At 39.0% G+C, this 21141-nt stretch overlaps 1 protein-coding gene across 1 annotated transcript in view; it reads right to left on the reverse strand.

Annotated features, from left to right (window-relative positions):
* Positions 1-15345: 15345 nt before the first annotated feature.
* LOC133554645 (zinc finger protein OZF-like) overlaps positions 15346-21141 on the reverse strand; it is a 29742-nt gene continuing 23946 nt past the window's right edge. Inside the window, exon 2 of the mRNA XM_061903625.1 lies at positions 15346-18630. Within this exon, the coding sequence (XP_061759609.1) occupies positions 17255-18630 (1376 nt within the window). The 3' untranslated portion in view covers positions 15346-17254. The remainder of the gene's footprint in view (positions 18631-21141) is intronic.

Genomic DNA, 21141 nt, shown 5'->3' on the forward strand with positions numbered 1-21141 from the left:
TGTTCTGGAAAATCCTGAAGAAATAATGATTTGTCTTTGTTAGAAATACAGCTTGGTCCAATTTGTTATATATTCTTACAAAGTTCAGATTGGATTTTAACCTATTTAAAACATGTCATCAAAATTCTAAAATTAATCTTAATCAGGAAAGAATACTAATGATGTTCCATAAATTATTTTTAAAATTTTTTCAAAAGGATTCAAATTGGAATTTTGAATTTTTAAGAGTCGAAATTAAAGGTAAACTATGTTTCAAAATTAAATTTTCCATTTTTTTGTGTTTTCTCCTCTTTTAAACCCTTCAAGTGTTTTTTCATCATTTATTCTCTACAAAAAACCTTCCGTAAAAGGAAAAAAAATGTACGACGGAATGACAGACAGAAATACCCATTTTTCTATATGTATATAGATTTATTTATTAAAGGTAAATTGAGCAAACTGGCTATTTCTGGCAATTTATTTAAGTGTGTATCAAACTGGTAGCCCTTCGCATTAATAAGTACCCAAGAAGTAGCTTTTGGTTTCAAAAAGGTTGGTGACCCCCTGAGCCAGTGGTACCGCTCGTAGTCGTTTCATTTGTGTGAAAGTTTCACCGCCGGTGTTGTGCCAAAATCTGATCGCCTGCCAAAAATGTATTCCCTTAACGGGAGCGCTCACTGCTCGCAACACCTGCATTGCTTGGCTCCGTCTCTCAATAGCGGATTACTAGGCGTACGACAAACACTTTATCTTCATGGTTATTGTACCGATGAGTTTTCTGTGGCTTGTATGGCTCCGGTGCCAACTTGTGATTGGATACTCACTTGGTACTCCCAAGTGAGTATCCAATCACAGTCTCAATAACATCAGGCTACCTAGGTGGCCTACTTTCATCAACTTGTGATCTGATTAATTGATTGAGACTTTTATAAATAGATTGCACAGTACAGTAAATATTCCGTACAATTGACCACTAAATGGTAACACCCCAATACGTTTTTCAACTTGTTTAAGTTGGGGTCCACGTTAATCAATTCATGGTACAAACATATACTATCAGCATAATAGTCATTACACAAGTTAATCATCAGAGTATATACATTGAATAATGTATAATAGGTTTGGTTGATTGGCTATCGCAACAGTCTATCAATTGTATGTGTTCTCAAATTCATCCACTAACGGTCCCGGGTGTGGCTCTGCTCCCAGTGAGTATCCAATCACAGGACGCGTAAATGTCATGTTCAACGTAAAGCCAGCTAGAAGGCCTTACTGGCAACAACTCATGATCCAATTGCCTATCGGAATCATCCATCAACTGTATGTGCCTGTTCACTTACAGTGCTCGGAAATAATGTCCATTAGGTCCATACAGATCAACAAAAACGTCAGGAACACATCCACAAACAATTTGGTCACAGCTTTCTACACTTATAATTTTGAAAGTCCCTCAAGGTGTAAAATTGGCTGGGTTGAAAAATGTATTCGTTCACAAAGTCCGGGTATGAGACATCAGGGAAGGTATCCGGTCTGCTCTACTCAGACTAGTTGATCTTGTATCCAACTACAGCTGTTTTGCTCCGTATAACGACGAAGGACGCACAGGGTTTCTCCGTCGTATCACAGCCGGTGCGATGTTATTTTCCATGCGTTGGTTAGGAAATAGGGCTTCGTGGTGGCAGAGGGGTTAGTGCGTCTGCCTCACAATACGAAGGTCCTGCAGTCCTGGGTTCAAGTCCAGGCTCGGGATCTTTCTGTGTGGAGTTTGCATATTCTCCCCGTGAATGCGTGTGTTCCCTCTGGGTACTCCGGCTTCCTCCCACTTCATTGGCAACAACACTAAATGGTCCCTGGTGTGTGAATGTGAGTGTAAATGTTGTCTGTCTATCTGTGTTGGCCCTGCGATGAGATGGCGACTTGTCCAGCGTGTACCCCGCCTTCCGCCTGATTGTAGCTGAGATAGGCGCCAGCGCCCCCCGCTACCCCAAAAGGAAATAAGCGGTAGAAAATGGATGGATGGATGGTTAATAATATGTGTAGCGCTATGGCTCCTGGCAATGGATTGTGAGATACTTTAGCCAAAAACCCGAAGCAGTCTATATCAAATATGACCTACTGGTTAGAGTGTCCGCCCTGAGATGGTTAGGTTGTGAGTTCAAACCCCGGCCGAGTCATACTAAAGACTATAAAAATGGGAAACTTTACCTCCTTGCTTGGCACTCAGCATCAAAGGTTGGAATTGGGGGTGAAATCACCAAAAATGATTCCCGGGTGTGGCCACCGCTGCTGCTCACTGCTCCCCTCACCTTTCGGGGGGGCGGGGGGGGGGGGGGTGATCAAGGGTGATGGGTCAAATGTAGAGAATAATTTTGCCACACCTCGTGTGTGTGTGACAAACTTTTTTTTTTAACAAATTAAAAGTTATTTACTAAAAGATTATTTTTGTATGTTCAGATGAACGGAACAATAAAAGCTCCAGTTTTAAAATAATTTCCTGCCAATTATTTAATGGTTCCAGATTTACAGTGCTAATATACAGTCGTGGTCAAAAGTTTACATACACGTGAAAGGAACATAATGTCATGGCTGTCTTGAGTTTCCAATCATTTCTACAACTCTTATTTTTTTGTGATAGAGTGATTGGAGCACATCAGTGATGTGCAGTCAGGTGAGGCAGTGCCTCACGTGCCATATTGGAAAGAAAAAAAATGTAAAAAGAAAAAATATATATTAAATTGCTATATGTATCCAGTGATTATACTTTATAAAAGTTATTTTCAATTTAACTTCACCAGTTTTAGATTATTTTTATTCAAAATCGCTGAATTTTCACATTTGCCGTTGAAATACTGAGAAAAGACTTGCGGTGAGTCAGTAGCCAGTTGAGCCTCACCATGGATTGCGCAATGACTCGGCTAACTGATGGCTGCTGTGCGGTGAGACCGTATTGCTATATGAATTATATTATACATTTCCATAGTTTAGTTAGCTGAGGTATATAATGTACAATATATTTTGTCAACAACTGTATGTGTGTAACGAATTTCCTGTGCTGAGCAATCAAAAAACGGCTGCGAAGACGCACTGTGTGAGGCACCTGTTCTCCTGCCTCATGGTGATAGAGGGCGCTAGTGATCCCAGAGATCATTCTTGCGAATACTCGGCTGCACTGCAGAATAAGTGACAATAAGCTACAGTTAGCAAGTCAAGTGCAGCGGCAGCGATCGTTTATTTTTTCCTCTTTTAACATGGATGATTACATATCTAAAATAAAACAGTTTTCTAAACTGGACTTTCAATCAAAGCAGGAGGTAATAATTAAAGGAAGACCAACGCCGGAGCTAAAAGGTTTGCTTCAGACAGTGATCTCCATCGAGACAGAAAGACTTAAAACCGAAGAAAGATAAGGAAGACTTCTATATTCAAGTTATCGATGCTTTTGTTCAGAAGGAGCGGCGCATGGACTTCATTTATAAGTAAAGGTAAGACCATAGCAACGTTTTTTTAATTAAATGTGCTTTTTTGTGTGCTACAGTTTGTATGTGTAAAGAATGCCTGTATAAGCTTTTAAACGTAACCCATTAACTACTGCCAATCAAATGGTGAATAAGATACTCTTTAGGGTTCATATGTTTATAAATCTGACTATGATAAAGTCAGTGCCTCACCAGCCATGAACCTCACAGCACGTCACTGGTGAGCACATGCTTGTTGGTCACAAAAAACATTCATGAAGTTTTCTTCTTTTATGAATTGATTATGGCTCTACTGAAAATGTGAGCAAATGTGCTGGGTCAAAAGTATACATACAGCAATGTTAATGTTTGCTTACATGTTCCTTGGCAAGTTTCACTGCAATAAGGCGCTTTTGGTAGCCATCCACAAGCTTCTGGTTGAATTTTCTGTAACAGCTTCTTCCCTCAGGCCCTAAGACTCTTGAACGCATCATAATTAAATTATCCCCTCAACTCCCCCCAAAATGTATTAACTCGCTGGAATAAAAGACAATATAACATACATCCATAAACGTGGACGCATGTGAAAAAGTGCAATATATTTATCTGTACAGTAATCTATTTATTTATTTATATAGATTTATTATATATATATATATATATATATATATATATATATATAATGTATACATATATATAAATATATATTTTTATATTATTTATATATATCTATTTGATTATATATGCACCTTATTGCATTTTTTATCCTGCACTACCATGAGCTTATGTAACGAAATTTTGTTCTTATCTGTGCTGTGCAGTTCAAATTTGAATGACAATAAAAAGGAAGTCTTAGTCTAAGTATAAGTCTAAAACCTTAATTTTTGCCTGATTTAGCCATTCCTTTGCCACTTTTGACATGTGTTTGGGGGTCATTGTCCCGTTGGAACAGCCAACTGCGCCCAAGACCCAACCTTTGGGCTGATGATTCATCCACAAGCTTCTGGCAAGCTTCTGCTTGAATTTTTGACCACTCCTCTTGACAAAATTGGTGCAGTTCAGCTAAGCTTGTTGGTTTTCTGACAGGTTTTGAGAATGGCCTTCCCAAAGTCCTGACTTAAATGTGTGGACAATGCTGAAGAAACAAGTCCATGTCAGAAAAGCAACACATTTATCTGAACTGCACCAATTTTGTCAAGAGGAGTGGTCAAAAATTCAAGCAGAAGCTTGTTGATGGCTACCAAAAGCCCCTTGTTGCAGTGAAACTTGCCAAGGGACATGGAAGCAAATATTAGCATTGCTGTATGTATACTTTTGACCCAGCACATTTGCTCACATTTTCAGGAGATCCATAAAAAAAATCATAAAAGAAGCAAACTTCATGAATGTTTTTTGGTGACCAACAAGTATGTGCTCCAATCACTACATCACAAAAAAACAAAAAATTATTGGAAAATAAATGATTAGAAACTTAAGACAGCCATGACATTATGTTCTTTACAAGTGTATGTAAACTTTTGACCATGACTGTATACTGTATGATAATTTATTTTGCATTGTGTAGGTTGGCAAACCTCGCTCCCTAACAACTTTAAAGTAGCAGTAGAATGGAAAAACCAGTTGACTATATGCTTAGTTGTGTTTCATTGGATCTATTAAACCAGTGGTTCTCAAATGGGGGTACTTGAAGGTACGCCAAGGGGTATGTGAGATTTTTTTTTAAATATTCTAAAAACAGCAAGATTTCAAAAATCCTTTATAAATATATTTATTGAATAATACTTCAACAAAATATGAATGTAAGTTTCTAAACTTTGAAAAGAAATGCAACAATGCAATATTAAGTGTTGACAGCTAGATTTGTTTGTGGACATGTTCCTAAATAATGATGTTAAACATGTATTTTTTTTGTGAAGAAATGTTTGGAATTAAGTTCTTGAATCCAGATGAATCTCTATTACAATCCCCAAAGAGGGCACTTTAAGTTGATGATTACTTCTATGTGTAGAAATTGTTATTTATAATTGAGTCACTTGTTTATTTTTCAACAAGTTTTTAGTTTTTTTTACATAATTTTTTCCAAAAATGTCAAGAAAGACCACTACAAATGAGCAATATTTTGCACTGTTATACAATTTAATAAATCAGAAACTGATGACATTGTGCTGTATTTTACTTCTCCATCTCTTTTTAGCAACCAAAAATGCTTTGCTCTGATTAGGGGGTACTTGAATTTAAAAAAATGTTCACATCACTGGAAAAAAGGTTGAGAACAACATCCAATTGTATTTACCATCCGTAAAGTATGTTAAAATACCTAAACATGACAAAACGCCACAAATTTAGTCGCCCGTTTTGAATATTCTGCTACAAACATTGATGGCAATTTCCGTAGATTTTACGTCACTTTAGTAAAACTTCGGCACTCTGACCCTATTATCAGATCAGTCACGCTGGAAATACGCAAACATTGGAAATAGATGTGTTGTTTATAAGTCACAATCTTCATGTAAAACAAAATTGTAGATAAATAGCCAACAATTGAATCAAATCAAGATCGAGATTATTATACTCTTTAAAAACATTCTCTTTACATGTCGTGATCTGAAAATTAACCAAATATGACAGATATTACCATGAATTGATTAACGTGGACCCCGACGTAAACAAGTTGAAATACTTACTGGGGTGTTACCATTTAGTGGTCAATTGTAAGGAATATGTAATGTACTGTGCAATCTACTAATACAATTCTCAATCAATCAATTGTTATTATAAGTACCAATTTTAGCGCCACATTGACAGCAGTGAGCTCATGGGCATGGATGAAGTGCTGGCTGTCCAGAGTCGGGACCTGGGGTGGACCGCTCGCCTGTGCATCGGTTGGGGGCATCTCTGCGCTGCTGACTCATCTCCACTCGGGATGGTCTCCTGCTGGCCCCACTATGGACTGGACTCTCACTATTATGTTAGATCCACTATGGACTGGACTCTCACTATTATGTTGGATCCACTATGGACTGGACTCTCACTATTATGTTAGAGCCACTGTGAACTGGACTCTCACTATTATGGTAGATCCACTATAGACTGGACTTTCACTATATTATGTAGATCTACTATGGACTGGACTCTCACAGTATTATGTTGGATCCACTATGGACTGGACTGTCACATTATTATGTTAGATCCACTATGGACTGGACTCTCACTATTATGGTAGATCCACTACGGACTGGACTTTCACTATTATGTTGGATCCACTATGGACTGGACTCTCACTATTATGTTAGATCCACTATAGACTGGACTCTCACTCTTATGTTAGATCCACTGTGGACTGGACTCTCACTATTATGTTAGATCCACTATAGAATAGAATAGAATAAAATAGAATAGAATAGAATAGAAAGTACTTTATTGATCCTTGGGGGAAACCCAGCACCACAGTTCGCTCACAATAAACAATAATAATATTAAATAAAATCGGACATTATATATGTATATATATAGATAGATAGATAGATAGATAGATAGATAGATAGATAGATAGTACTTTATTGATTCCTTCAGGAGAGTTCCTTCAGGAAAATTAAAATTCCAGCAGCAGCGTACAGAGTTGAGATCAATTAAAAAAAAAAAAAAAAAAAAGTAAAAAAGTAAATAATGGGGGTTTAAAAGGAAACAAAATAGAGAAATATTACAAAAAGAATAAAAACAACGGGAATAACAATATAACAGTAAAATAAGAATATAACAAGACAAAGTAGGCAGTAGTGACCATGTTATGAAATCGTATTGCATTGTTAATGTTTTGCATCCCCTGTCATCCTAATACCCCCCGTCCCCCGTCCCAGAGAGGAGTTGTACCGTCTAATGGCGTGTGGGACAAAGGAGTTTTTGAGTCTATTAGTCCTGCACTTGGGATGAAGCAGTCTAGCACTGAACAGGCTTCTCTGGCTACTGATAACGCTATGCAGAGGGTGACTGGCATCATCCAGGATGCTCACTAGTTTGTCCACAGTCCTCTTCTCTGCCACCATCACCAGTGAGTCCAGTTTCATTCCGATTGTAGAACCGGCCCGCCTGATCAGTTTCTCAAGTCTGGAGCTGTCCTTCTTAGATGTACTGCCCCCCCCAGCACACTACCATGTACAACAGAACACTGGCAACCACAGACTGGTAGTACATCCACAGGAGTTTTATATATATATATATATATATATATATATATATATATATATATATATATATATATATATATATATATATATATATATATATATATATATATATATATATATATATATATATATATATAATGTATAATATATGAATAATATAAATATATTTTACATTAATTCTACATTTAAGTGCAGTCAAGAATGGACTATAGACTGGACTCTCACTATTATGTTAGAGCCACTGTGAACTGGACTCTCACTATTATGGTAGATCCACTATAGACTGGACTTTCACTATATTATGTAGATCTACTATGGACTGGACTGTCACATTATAATGTTAGATCCACTATGGACTGGACTCTCACTATTATGGTAGATCCACTATGGACTGGACTCTCACTATTATGGTAGATCCACTACGGACTGGACTTTCACTATTATGTTAGATCCACTATGGACTGGACTCTCACTATTATGTTAGATCCACTATGGACTGGACTCTCACTCTTATGTTGGATCCACTGTGGACTGGACTCTCACTATTATGTTAGATCCACTATAGAATAGAATAGAATAGAATAGAATAGAATAGAATAGAATAGAATAGAATAGAAAGTACTTTATTGATCCTTGGGGGAAACCCAGCACCACAGTTCGCTCACAATAAACAATAATAATATTAAATAAAATCGGACATTATATATGTATATATATAGATAGATAGATAGATAGATAGATAGATAGATAGATAGATAGATAGATAGATAGATAGATGGATAGATAGATAGTACTTTATTGATTCCTTCAGGAGAGTTCCTTCAGGAAAATTAAAATTCCAGCAGCAGTGTACAGAGTTGAGATCAATTAAAAAAAAAAAAAAAAAAAAGTAAAAAAGTAAATAATGGGGGTTTAAAAGGAAACAAAATAGAGAAATATTACAAAAAGAATAAAAACAACGGGAATAACAATATAACAGTAAAATAAGAATATAACAAGACAAAGTAGGCAGTAGTGACCATGTTATGAAATCGTATTGCATTGTTAATGTTTTGCATCCCCTGTCATCCTAATACCCCCCGTCCCCCGTCCCAGAGAGGAGTTGTACCGTCTAATGGCGTGTGGGACAAAGGAGTTTTTGAGTCTATTAGTCCTGCACTTGGGATGAAGCAGTCTAGCACTGAACAGGCTTCTCTGGCTACTGGTGACACTATGCAGAGGGTGACTGGCATCATCCAGGATGCCCACTAGTTTGTCCACAGTCCTCTTCTCTGCCACCATCACCAGTGAGTCCAGTTTCATTCCGATTGTAGAACCGGCCCGCCTGATCAGTTTCTCAAGTCTGGAGCTGTCCTTCTTAGATGTACTGCCCCCCCCAGCACACTACCATGTAGAACAGAACACTGGCAACCACAGACTGGTAGTACATATATATATATATATATATATATATATATATATATATATATATATATATATATATATATATATATATATATATATATATATATATATAATATATGAATAATATAAATATATTTTACATTAATTCTACATTTAAGTGCAGTCAAGAATGGACTATAGACTGGACTCTCACTATTATGTTAGATCCACTATCCACTATGGACTGGACTCTCACTATTATGCTAGATCCACTATGGACTGGACTCTCACACTATTATGTAAGATCCACAATGGACTGGAATCTCACTATTATGGTAGATCCACTATAGACTGGACTCTCACACTATTATGTTAGATCCACTATGGACTGGACTCTCACTATTATGGTAGATCCACTATAGACTGGACCCTCACTATTGTAGTAGATCCACTATAGACTGGACTCTCACTATATTATGTAGATCCACTATGGACTGAAATCTCACACGATTATGCTAGATCCACACTGGACTGGACTCTCACACTATTATGCTAGATCCACAATGGACTGGACTCTCACTATTACGTTAGATCCACTATGGACTGGACTCTCACACTATTATGCTAGCTCCACAATGGACTGGACTCTCACACTATTATGTTAGATCAGTGGTTCTTAACCTTGTTGGAGGTACCGAACCCTACCAGTTTTATTTCATATGCGCATTCACCGAACCCTTCATTAGTGAAAAATAAAATGTTTTTTTTTTCAAATTCTAGACAAAGTTATATGTTTTTGGTAACACTTTAGTATAGGGAACATATTTTAAGCAACAAAGACTTAATTTTGTCATGATCTGTGGTCTGGATCAAGTTTTTGTTAGTGTTTTGTTAGTTTATGGACTCTTTTAGTTCCTGTTTGCGCTCCCTTGTTTTGTTTGGTTACCATGCCGACTAATGACTTTCACCTGCCTCTGGTGTTCGGACCGCGCACCTGTTTCTAATCAAGACCCTTATTTAACCCTGTCTTTGCCAGTCAGTTGGCCTGGCGTCATTGCTTGTTTTCATGCGATACCACAGTTCATGTTGCTCGATTCATGCCGTATCCATGAAAGTCGTGTTTATTTCTTGCCACAGTTTTTTGTTTATTCAAAGCCATAGTTTATGCTTGTTTGTTTCATGCCAGGGCTTCACGGTGGCAGAGGGGTTAGTGCGTCTGCCTCACAATACGAAGGTCCTGCAGTCCTGGGTTCAAATCCAGGCTCGGGATCTTTCTGTGTGGAGTTTGCATGTTCTCCCCGTGAATGCATGGGTTCCCTCCGGGTACTCCGGCTTCCTCCCACTTCCAAAGACATGCACCTGGGGATAGGTTGATTGGCAACACTAAATTGGCCCTAGTGTGTGAATGTGAGTGTGAATGTTGTCTGTCTATCTGTGTTGGCCCTGCGATGAGGTGGCGACTTGTCCAGGGTGTACCCCGCCTTCCGCCCGATTGTAGCTGAGATAGGCGCCAGCGCCCCCCGCGACCCCGAAAGGGAATAAGCGGTAGAAAATGGATGGGATGGATGGATGGATGTTTCATGCCACAGTTTTGTGTTTGTTCCACACCATGGTTTATATGTGTTTACCTCATACCCTGCCAAGATTTATCGAGTTAATATATTCCTACTGGCAAGCCTTGTCCGGAATAGTCCGTTTGCATCCCGGGAGAACAAACCTCGCAGTAAGCTGCGACCCCTCCGTCATGACAGAATGATCATAAGCCGGTATGGTAACCAAACAAAACAAGGGAGCGCAAACAGGAACTAAAAGAGTCCAAAAACTAAAAACATAATCCAGACCACAGATCATAACCAATTTAGAGTTATTTGGACCCTAGGTGAACATATTCTAAGTAATAAAGACTTAATTTAGAGTTATTTGGTTAGGGTTAGGGTTATATAAGGCCATGCCATATAGGCATTAATAAGTACTTAATGACTAGTCAAGAGCCAATATGTTACTAATTTGCATGTCAATAAGCAACTAATTAATGGTGAATATGTTCCCCATACTTAAGTGTTACCATGTTTTTTTTACTGGTGCACAAATTGAACCGTGCATGAACATCACCTTGTTCAAACAACAAAAGCTACACAGTGGATGAACTCACAACAAATTACTCACTTGCAAATCAATCAGCTTCTGCCGTATCTGTAATACGGCGATAGGAAGAAGTTTGTATTCACACGATGAGTCGGGTATGTTTGACTTCCGCCAAACCCCTGAGACCGACTCACCGAACCCATAGGGTTCAATCGAACCCAGGTTAAGAAACACTGTGTTAGATCCACTATGGACTGGACTTTCACTATTATGGTAGATCCACTATGGACTGGACTTTCACTATATTATCTAGATCTAATATGGACTGGACTCTCACAGTATTATGTCAGATCCACTATGGACTGGACTCTCACACTATTATGTTAGATCCACTATGGACTGGACTCTCACACTATTATGTTAGATCCACAATGGACTGGACTCTCACTATTATGTTAGATTCACTATGGACTGGCCTCTCACTATTATGTTAGATTCACTATGGACTGGTCTCTCACTATTATGGTAGATCCACTATGGACTGGCCTTTCACTATTATGGTAGATCCACTATGGACTGGACTTTCACTATATTATCTAGATCTACTATGGACTGGACTTTCACTATTATGTTAGATCCGATATGGACTGGACTCTCACACTATTATGTTGGATCCACTATGGACTGGAATCTCACATTATTATGGTAGATCCACTATGGACTGGATTTTCACTATTATGGTAGATCCACTATGGACTGGTCTTTCACTATATTATCTAGATCTACTATGGACTGGACTCTCACAGTATTATGTTAGATCCACTATGGACTAGACTCTCACACTATTATGTTAGATCCACTATGGACTGGACTCTCACACTATTATGTTAGATTCACTATGGACTGGACTCTCACACTATTATGTTAGATCCACTATGGACTGGACTCTCACACTATTATGTTAGATCCGATATGGACTGGACTCTCACACTATTATGTTGGATCCACTATGGACTGGAATCTCACATTATTATGGTAGATCCACTATGGACTGGATTTTCACTATTATGGTAGATCCACTATGGACTGGTCTTTCACTATATTATCTAGATCTACTATGGACTGGACTCTCACAGTATTATGTTAGATCCACTATGGACTAGACTCTCACACTATTATGTTAGATCCACTATGGACTGGACTCTCACACTATTATGTTAGATCCACTATGGACTGGACTCTCACACTATTATGTTAGATCCACTATGGACTGGACTCTCACACTATTATGTTAGATCCACTATGGACTGGACTCTCACACTATTATGTTAGATCCACAATGGACTGGACTCTCACACTATTATGTTAGATCCACTATGGACTGGACTCTCTCACTATTATGTTAGATCCACTACGGACTGGACTTATCGGGCTCGCGCTCCAGCAGGTGAGACGGGAGCGCGCTGGGCTCTACCTGTGCGTGCATGTGAATAGAACCCCTCTGATCATATAAACAGACTGGCTGAACTAATGTCAAATTATACAGCTTACTTTGGGTTGCCAAAGTGAATAGGGGTGCGGATGTCACCCCTATCTGCGGTCCTCTCCAAGGTTTCTCACAGTCATTCACATTGACATCCCACTGGGTTGTGAGTTTTTCCTTGCCCTTATGTGGGCTCTGAACCGAGGATGTTGTTGTGGCTTGTACAGCCCTTTGAGACACTTGTGATTTAGGGCTATATAAATAAACATTGATTGATAATGCTATCTTAAGCTGATATTGTTCAATCAATAGTTTACCATGAGATCAGGATTGAGGTTAGGTCTTTTGAGCAGAGGATGAATAACCGCTTTTTTGAATGCCAGGGGAACAGTGCCAGACGAAAGTAATAAGTTTATAATATTTAGCACTGATGGAGCTAATAATACAAAAAGCTCCTTGATAAGTTTCCCAGGAAGTGGGTCAAGTAAACATGTTTGTTTTATCCCATTTACACAATTCCTCTGATGTTATTTCATCACCATTGTTGAGACAGCAAGCCGGCGGCTGCTTTTGCTTCATCTCAAACTTTCTAGAAGTTCGTTCTAGATTATCATTTATGCATCTCTCACTTGGTAGTAGACGAATGTGGCTATGGACCGAGAGGCTTGTCAACTTTGATGCAAAAAATTTACAATTTTGAGGAAACTTTTTTTTTTACCCTCTGTTAAGATTGCCATTGAATCAATCAATGTCAATCAATCAATGTTTACTTATATAGCCCTAAATCACAAGTGTGTCAAAGGGCTGCACAAACTACGACGTCCTAGGTACAGAGCCCACATAAGGGCAAGGAAAAACTCACACCCAGTGGGACGTCGGTGACAGTGATGTTGATGACTATGAGAAACTTTGGAGAGGACCGCATCACATGCCAATACGGCTGGGTTAGTTTACCAAATTGCAATTTTAAAATTTTCGCGCCGAAATATCCTGCTGAAACGTCTCGGTATGAAGACGCGTGCGCGTGACGTCACGCATTGTAGAGGACATTTTGTTCCAGCATCGTTCCAAGCTATTAAGTCGTCTGTTTCCATCGCGAAATTCCACAGTATTCTGGACATCTGTGTTGCTGAATCTTTTGCAATTTGTTCAACGAACAATGGAGACATCAAAGAAGAAATCTGTAGGTGGGAAGCGGTGTATTGCGGCCGGCTTTAGCAACACAAACACAGCCAGTGTTTCATTGTTTACATTCCCGAAAGATGACAGTCAAGCTTTACTATGGAACAGAGATTTCAAGCAAACACGGTTGGATTGGACCACACACACACAAAGTACAGTGTATCATGCAGCGATCATTTCGAAAGATCGTGTGTCGAAGAGGGTCCCTTCCAAAGGGCAGAAATGGGCATCGCCACCACCCGTCGACTGGTGCTGAAAAAAGGTGCGGGGCCGACCTTAAGGTTGTACAGATACGACCATATAATCTCACTAAAACACTAGTAACACAATAAGCTGATAAGGGATTTTCCAGAATTCCATCCATCCATCTTCTTCCGCTTATCCGAGGTCGGGTCGCGGGGGCAGCAGCCTAAGCAGGGAAGCCCAGACTTCCCTTTCCCCAGCCATTTCGTCTAGCTCTTCCCGGGGGATCCCGAGGCGTTCCCAGGCCAGCTGGAAGACATAGTCTTCCCAACGTGTCCTGGGTCTTCCCCGTGGCCTCCTACCGGTTGGACGTGCCCTAAACACCTCCCTCGGGAGGTGTTCGGGTGGCATCCTGACCAGATGCCCGAACCACCTCATCTGGCTCCTCTCGATGTGGAGGAGAATTATCCTAGTAAATTTGCCTAATAACATCTGAATCGCTCCCACTGCCCTGTAGTCTTTTTCTTTTCTAGTCCTTCACTTTCACTTTCCTCATCCACAAATTTTTCATCCTCGCTCAAATTAATGGGGAAATCATACCTCCTTGTCTTGGTCCGAATCGCTCTCGCTGCTGGTGGCCATGATTGTAAACAATGTTCAGATGTGAGGAGCTCCAGAACCTGAGACGTCAGACGCACATCGTCTGCTACTTCCGGTACAGGCAAGGCTTTTTTATTAGCGACCAAAAGTTGCGATCTTTATCATCGATATTCTCTACTAAATCCTTTCAGCAAAAATATGGCAATATCGCGAAATGATCAAGTATGACACATAGAATGGACCTGCTATCCCCGTTTAAATAAGAAAATCTTATTTCAGTAGGCCTTTGTGAATTTGCACTAAATTAGTTCTGCTTACAATTTCGTTGTACAATGACAATAAAGATATATTATATTCTTTGTTAATAATTGGAAGCATATATATATGGATAGATATATAGATAGATAGAAAGTACTTTATTGATTCCTTAAGGAGAGTTCCTTCAGGAAAATTAAAATTAAAGCAGACGATTTATGGAATATTCATCGAAAGTTACGGGGCGCAACTTTTAAGCTTCGACTTCCACTCACTCCTTTAAACATAAAAATGGAAAAATTATTTGGCTTACTTTTTTTTATGGTCATTATTGGTGTTAAAAAAATAAAATTAAATGTTTAAGTGTTTTCCCTTGTTGTCCAGCAATATTTAGCGATATCAAGTTACATTAAGTTCTGCTATGGATATGAAGCCAACAACATATTTATTATACAAGTTTTAACAACACACAAGTCCATTTTAAATGGAACTTACCTAAAGTAAACTGCCTGCATAGGTAAGTATATGGAGAATAAGAAAAATAAATCAATCATGATCAGGCTTTAACATTTTATTATATGTGTTCATAAAAAAATTGACAAAGTGGTCACTGCAAACTCCATCGTGTTAGTGACTCGGCTCCACTGGAAAAGAGTGACAGGCTGAACACAGCAGCATCTTTTCTTGCCACATTTTAGCACTACTTAGCAACAATGCTATATAATTTTTTAACCAAAATCTTTATTGAACCATTTCCTGTGAGAACAGTGCATGTGTGTGTAATTTTCACTCTCATTCCATAAAAAAAAAAAGTCTAGTGTCGAGGAGGAAGTTTGTTTGCCCACCATGTTCTTGAGTCCCAGGCGACAACAACGTGTCATTGCTTCTTTATAAAATGAAACTCTTTGCTGCACCAACACGATTAACTACTGAGTCATCGTTATTTCAAAACATACCATTCATTGAAATTTTCATCGCAGTAGATGGGTATCCTATTGTATCTGCTGGAGTCAGAAATACTAATAAAAAGTACACCACATAGTCATTATCTCTGTAATTTTGTTAGTATCACAGGACAGTTCCGGTTCCTTTTTTTGTATTAAAACAGGCTAAGTGCTGTTAAAGATAATAGGTTACGTTGTAACTTACACTATGGGCCTGCTTTACGTAGATCCGAATACCACGAGCTAAACGGCATGTGCAAACAATAAAATGGTGTGTACTATTAGTGTGTGTGCTGTGTGTGATCTACTAACACTGTGTGCACGATTGACAAGTAGTATAAACCGCCTTATTTAAAGTAGCTTTTTGCGCATACTCTACAAGAATTTTACCACTCAATCATATACTGCACATTCATTTTATTATTATCGTACCTGTTACGTTTACTATGTTTTCAATCAAGCAGGAGACAATATTTATTGGCATTATAGAAGCATTGAAACTCTTTTTTTTTTTTTTTTTTTTTAAATCGCTGAAGATAAACGGGAGAGAAGATGCAAATACTGTGCTCAAAATTAAAAAAAAATCCCTACAGGAAAAAGTGTTTTCTAATAGAAGATATGGTAATAATATGTAGCTAAGTGAATACATGTAAGCCATTAAAAAAAACACTTATGGACAGCAAAACGCATCAGTTGGATACAAAATTATGAAAGGATGTTGTTGATATCTAATATTTATTTTATCTCGGGCAGTGAAAATATGTCTTTGTAGCAGAAGCACTGATCCTGATCACCGTAACTGTCAGTTTACATGTACTTTACAGAGGTGCTAAATAAAAACTAAATAGTGTTTACAATAATGTGATTAGTGTTGATAAATCAGATTGCGTGCACTGTATCATATGTGCATCTTCTCTTAGTATTGTAGGCGTTCGGATAATCAACATTTACTCTGCAAATTAATAGATACAGAGACGCTAAATGGATTGCACGCTCCATTCCGCTCACTTAATAGACGCAATCCACTTAGCACATGTTTAGTAGATCAGCTTTGTGTGATGTTATCAAGTTAGCACGTGTTTTAGTGCCAGCAACCCTTTCGTAAATCGGGACCTTTGTGTTCATGTACAACACTAAAACATTGTCACGGTACAATGACAATTTCATGATCACTGATATATATTTCTGTATTCCAAAAGAAGGAAGTACAGGAAAACGTCCACACTTATGTTGTCACCAGCCAATCAGAGATACGCAACTGCTGTTCTTAGCAGAACACTAACTTCGATCATCACTTTTTATGTGTCTTCTCACATATGACAATTTTTACTTCTACTATTTGACAATCTTTTACCACAAAAATGGACTTCTAGCCCAGTCGATCGAGGTGGATTCGGCTGCGTATCTGGCAACCTCAGACAGGGAAAGGGGGAGGGGACTAAATAATGTTGACCTTGATTGCAGTACCATTTCTGGCCAGATTATTACATATAGCTCCTTTAGTACTGTGCAACCAAAGGGTCATTTTGCGGAGTGCTTACTCATGTGTATAACCATATCTCTCTTATCACTGTAGCTTTTACCACAGACTGAACAACCAAACGGTTTTTCACCTGTGTGTGTCCTCATGTGCCTTACTATATCTGTATTTTTTAAGAATCTTTTACCGCAACTGTGACATCCATAGGGTTTTTCTCCAGTGTGCGTTTTCATGTGTCGCACCATGATGGACTTTTGAGTGTATCCTTTCCCACAAACTGAACAAATAAATTGGTTTTCTCCTGAATGTGTGCTCATGTGTGTTACCATAGTTTCCTTTTGAGTGAAACCTTTCCTACAGACGGAGCAACAGAAGGGTTTTTCTCCTGTGTGTGTTCTCATGTGTCTTACCACGTTTGCCTTTTTTATGAATCGTTTATTACAAACGGGACAACTAAAGGCTTTTTCTCCTGTGTGTGTGTTCATGTGTCTTACCAACATTGATTTCAGGTTGAATCTTTTCTCACAAACTGAACAAGTAAATTGTTTTTCTCCAGTGTGCGTGCTCATGTGTACTACCATAGTTCCCTTCTGAGTGAATCTTTTACCACATTCAGCGCAACTGTAGGGTTTTTCTCCTGTGTGTATTCTCACGTGTCTTTCCATATCTTTCTTTTCAGAGAAGCTTTTACCACAAAATGAACAAATAAAGGGTTTTTCTCCTGTGTGTATTTTCATGTGTTTTTCCATATTTGCCTTCTGATTGTATGTTTTACTGCAGAATGAACAACCAAATGGTTTTTCACCTGTGTGTGTTCTCATGTGCCGAGTCAAATATGCGTTTTGACTAAAGCTTTTGGTACAAACTGAGCAGGTAAAACATTTTTTTTCGGTCTTCTTTTTGTTGTTCTTTGCATCATCGTCACAGTCTGTATCGCTGCTTGAAGGTTGTTCAACCAAGTCTTCAGCCTCACTATCTGATAGTGGAGCTAAGAGTTTGTCTTTGTAGTCTTCAGTCTTTTCAGAGACAACAGCCAGTGGCAACTTGGCGGGATCAGCCTCCTCCGACCGTAGATGATATTTTCTCTCCGGCATGATCCGAAGTTCCTCCTCTTCCTTTTTTACGTTGGGGAAAGGCGGATTCGCCTGCTCTAGGGTGGAGATCCCGCCTTGCGGCTGAGGGGAATGTTCTTCTCGTTGACCAATCGGCTGCTGGTCTTGTGGTTTGTCCTCATGTTCTTCAGTCTTCACAGTGTCAACAGTCAGTGGCAACTTGGTGGTATCAGCCTCCTTCGGCCTGAGAAGACACTCACCCTGAGTGATGCAAGGTTCTTTCTTTACCTCGTTAACGTGGAGGAAATGGTTACTCTCATTCTTCAAAGTGGAGATCCATTCCGGCTGAGGGGAATGCTGGACGCCTGCAGGATACAAACACACTTTAGCTCAGACATGATCCTTATGATGTTACTCCTGGAATTAACTAAACATTTTATTTTATGTACTATATGTGTGCATAGTGTTTCATGGCCAGTAATTTAATGTCGAAATGATGGATCGGTGACTGCGTTTACACTGCAGGCCAAAGTGGCCCAAATTAGATTTTTACCAAATCCGATTTTTTCGAAATCGAATACTTTTCAGATGACACGTTTACACTGTGAGTAAAATGTGATCTTGTTGAAGAGGTTCATTTAGTCTACTGATGTGTATTTATAAATGGTTAATCTATATAGGCTAGTAAGGTAAAGTTCTGTACCTGACTAGTTTCGGCTGCCTTGCTTCTGCAGCCTCCATCAGAGGTGTCACGTGATGTTAGCGTGACGTCATCTGTGACGTGTTATATGGATTGTTCCACGTGTACGCCGGGGGTAGGGCGGGGCTTGTCAGGTACAAAACTTTACCTTACTAGCATATATAAATCAACCATTTATAAATAAAAATGTGATCTTTATTGGACTCAAGTATAAACACGCACAATACCCAATGTGGCCTCAACGTCACTTTTATGCGCAGTTCGATTAAGTGAAAACCACTGACGTTGACTACCACACCTTAAGGTTTAGTGTTATTTATCTGAAAATAAATAAAAGTAATGTAATTCAAATTAAAGTACCACTGATAGTAGGGGTGTTACGGTACGTGTATTTGTACTGAACCGTTTCGGTACAAGGGTTTCGGTACCACACGGACATATTAAGTAGCGTACCGCACGTTGTGTCAACAATGCACACCGAGGCACAACACACGGCATGCTAGCAGCGACCGGGCTACGATAGACTGACCATTCCTCCTCTTTTCACCGGATATGTCCTCTTTTGTGGGGCTGTCCGGGTGGAGTTTCTTAAATGCCTCAAATGTCTGGCATTTGAAGTTGGGGTTGCGTGTATTTTCAATGTACGTTCCGGGTTAAGAAGGGGTTAAAAACAAAACAAATTGTGCACGCAGCAGCATTTGTGAGGGAGAGGCAGAGACAGAGAGAGCGAAAGAGTTATGATAAACGCGCATGCATCTCCAGGCTCTGCTTTTTACCCATAGATTTATCAGATTTTATTTTTTATTATCTATAGCAGGGGTGTCAAAAGTGTGCCGCGGAGGCCATTTGCGACCCACAGCTGATGTTTTAAAGGCCCACAGCACATTCTAAAAATACTATTAAAATAAACAAAAGTGAAATAAACACATGCCCTTATTTTGTAGAATATTACAAAATATTACACACGACAGGAAGTCAGAATGCACAACTAACTAACTGATAGACACAAACTATAGTCTCATTAATTTATAGATAAACCAAAGCTTGTGCATCTCAAAGGATTCTTAGGTAATCTTTTGAAAAACTATGATGCGTGCAGTTTATCAAAGCACCAAACAAACAATCAAAAAATTCCCGTCGTATCAATTCCTAGATATGGTCGTAATTATTTTAGGTGCACTGCGCATAATAAACACAACATTATTAATATTGCTACTACGGATAATCTGATCAAAAATTCTCTAAAACAGCCAACTACCTATAATATAGGTTTTTTAAACATAAGATCATTGTCTCCCAAAACGTTGTTAGTTAATGATATCATCAGAGACAACAATCTTAACGTCATCAGTCTCAGCGAAACCTGGCTTGAAAAGAAAAGGGCTTTTTTACGCTAAATGAGGCATCTCCTCCTAACTATACGAATCCGCATATTGCCCGTCCCCTTAAAAGGGGTGGGGAGGTCGCATTAATATACAACGAAAACTTTAACCTTAGTCCTAACTTAAATAATAAATATAAATCGTTTGAGCTGCTTACTATGAGGTATGTCACACTGATGCCTCTACACCTGGCTGTTATCTACCGCCCCCCTGGGCCCTTTTCGGACTTTATCAATGAATTCCCAGAGTTCGTTGCTGATCTAGTGACGCACGCCGATAATATAATTATAATGGGGGACTTTAATATCCACATGAATACCCCATCGGACCCACCGTGCGTAGCGCTCCGGACCATAATTGATAGCTGTGGTCTTACACAAATAATAAATGAACCCACACATTGCAACGGTAATACGATAGACCTAGTGCTTGTCAGGGGTATCACCGTTCCCAAAGTTATGATACTCCCATATACTAAAGTATTGTCCGATCATTACCTTATAAAATTCGAGGTTAAGACGCATGTTCGTCAAACTAATAATAATAACTGCTATAGCAGCCGCAACATTAATATGGCCACAACGATAACTCTTGCTGACCTACTGCCCTCGGTAATGGCACCATTCCCAAAGTATGTGGGCTCTATTGATAACCTCACTAACAACTTTAACAACGCCCTGCGCAAAAACATTGATAACATAGCACCGCTAAAGTTAAAAAAGGCTCCAAAAAAGCGTACCCCTTGGTTTGCAGAAGAAACTAGAGCTCAGAAATTATGTAGAAAGCTGGAACGC

The sequence above is a fragment of the Nerophis ophidion genome, linkage group LG01 (genome assembly GCF_033978795.1).
Source record: "Nerophis ophidion isolate RoL-2023_Sa linkage group LG01, RoL_Noph_v1.0, whole genome shotgun sequence".
NCBI lineage: Eukaryota > Metazoa > Chordata > Actinopteri > Syngnathiformes > Syngnathidae > Nerophis > Nerophis ophidion.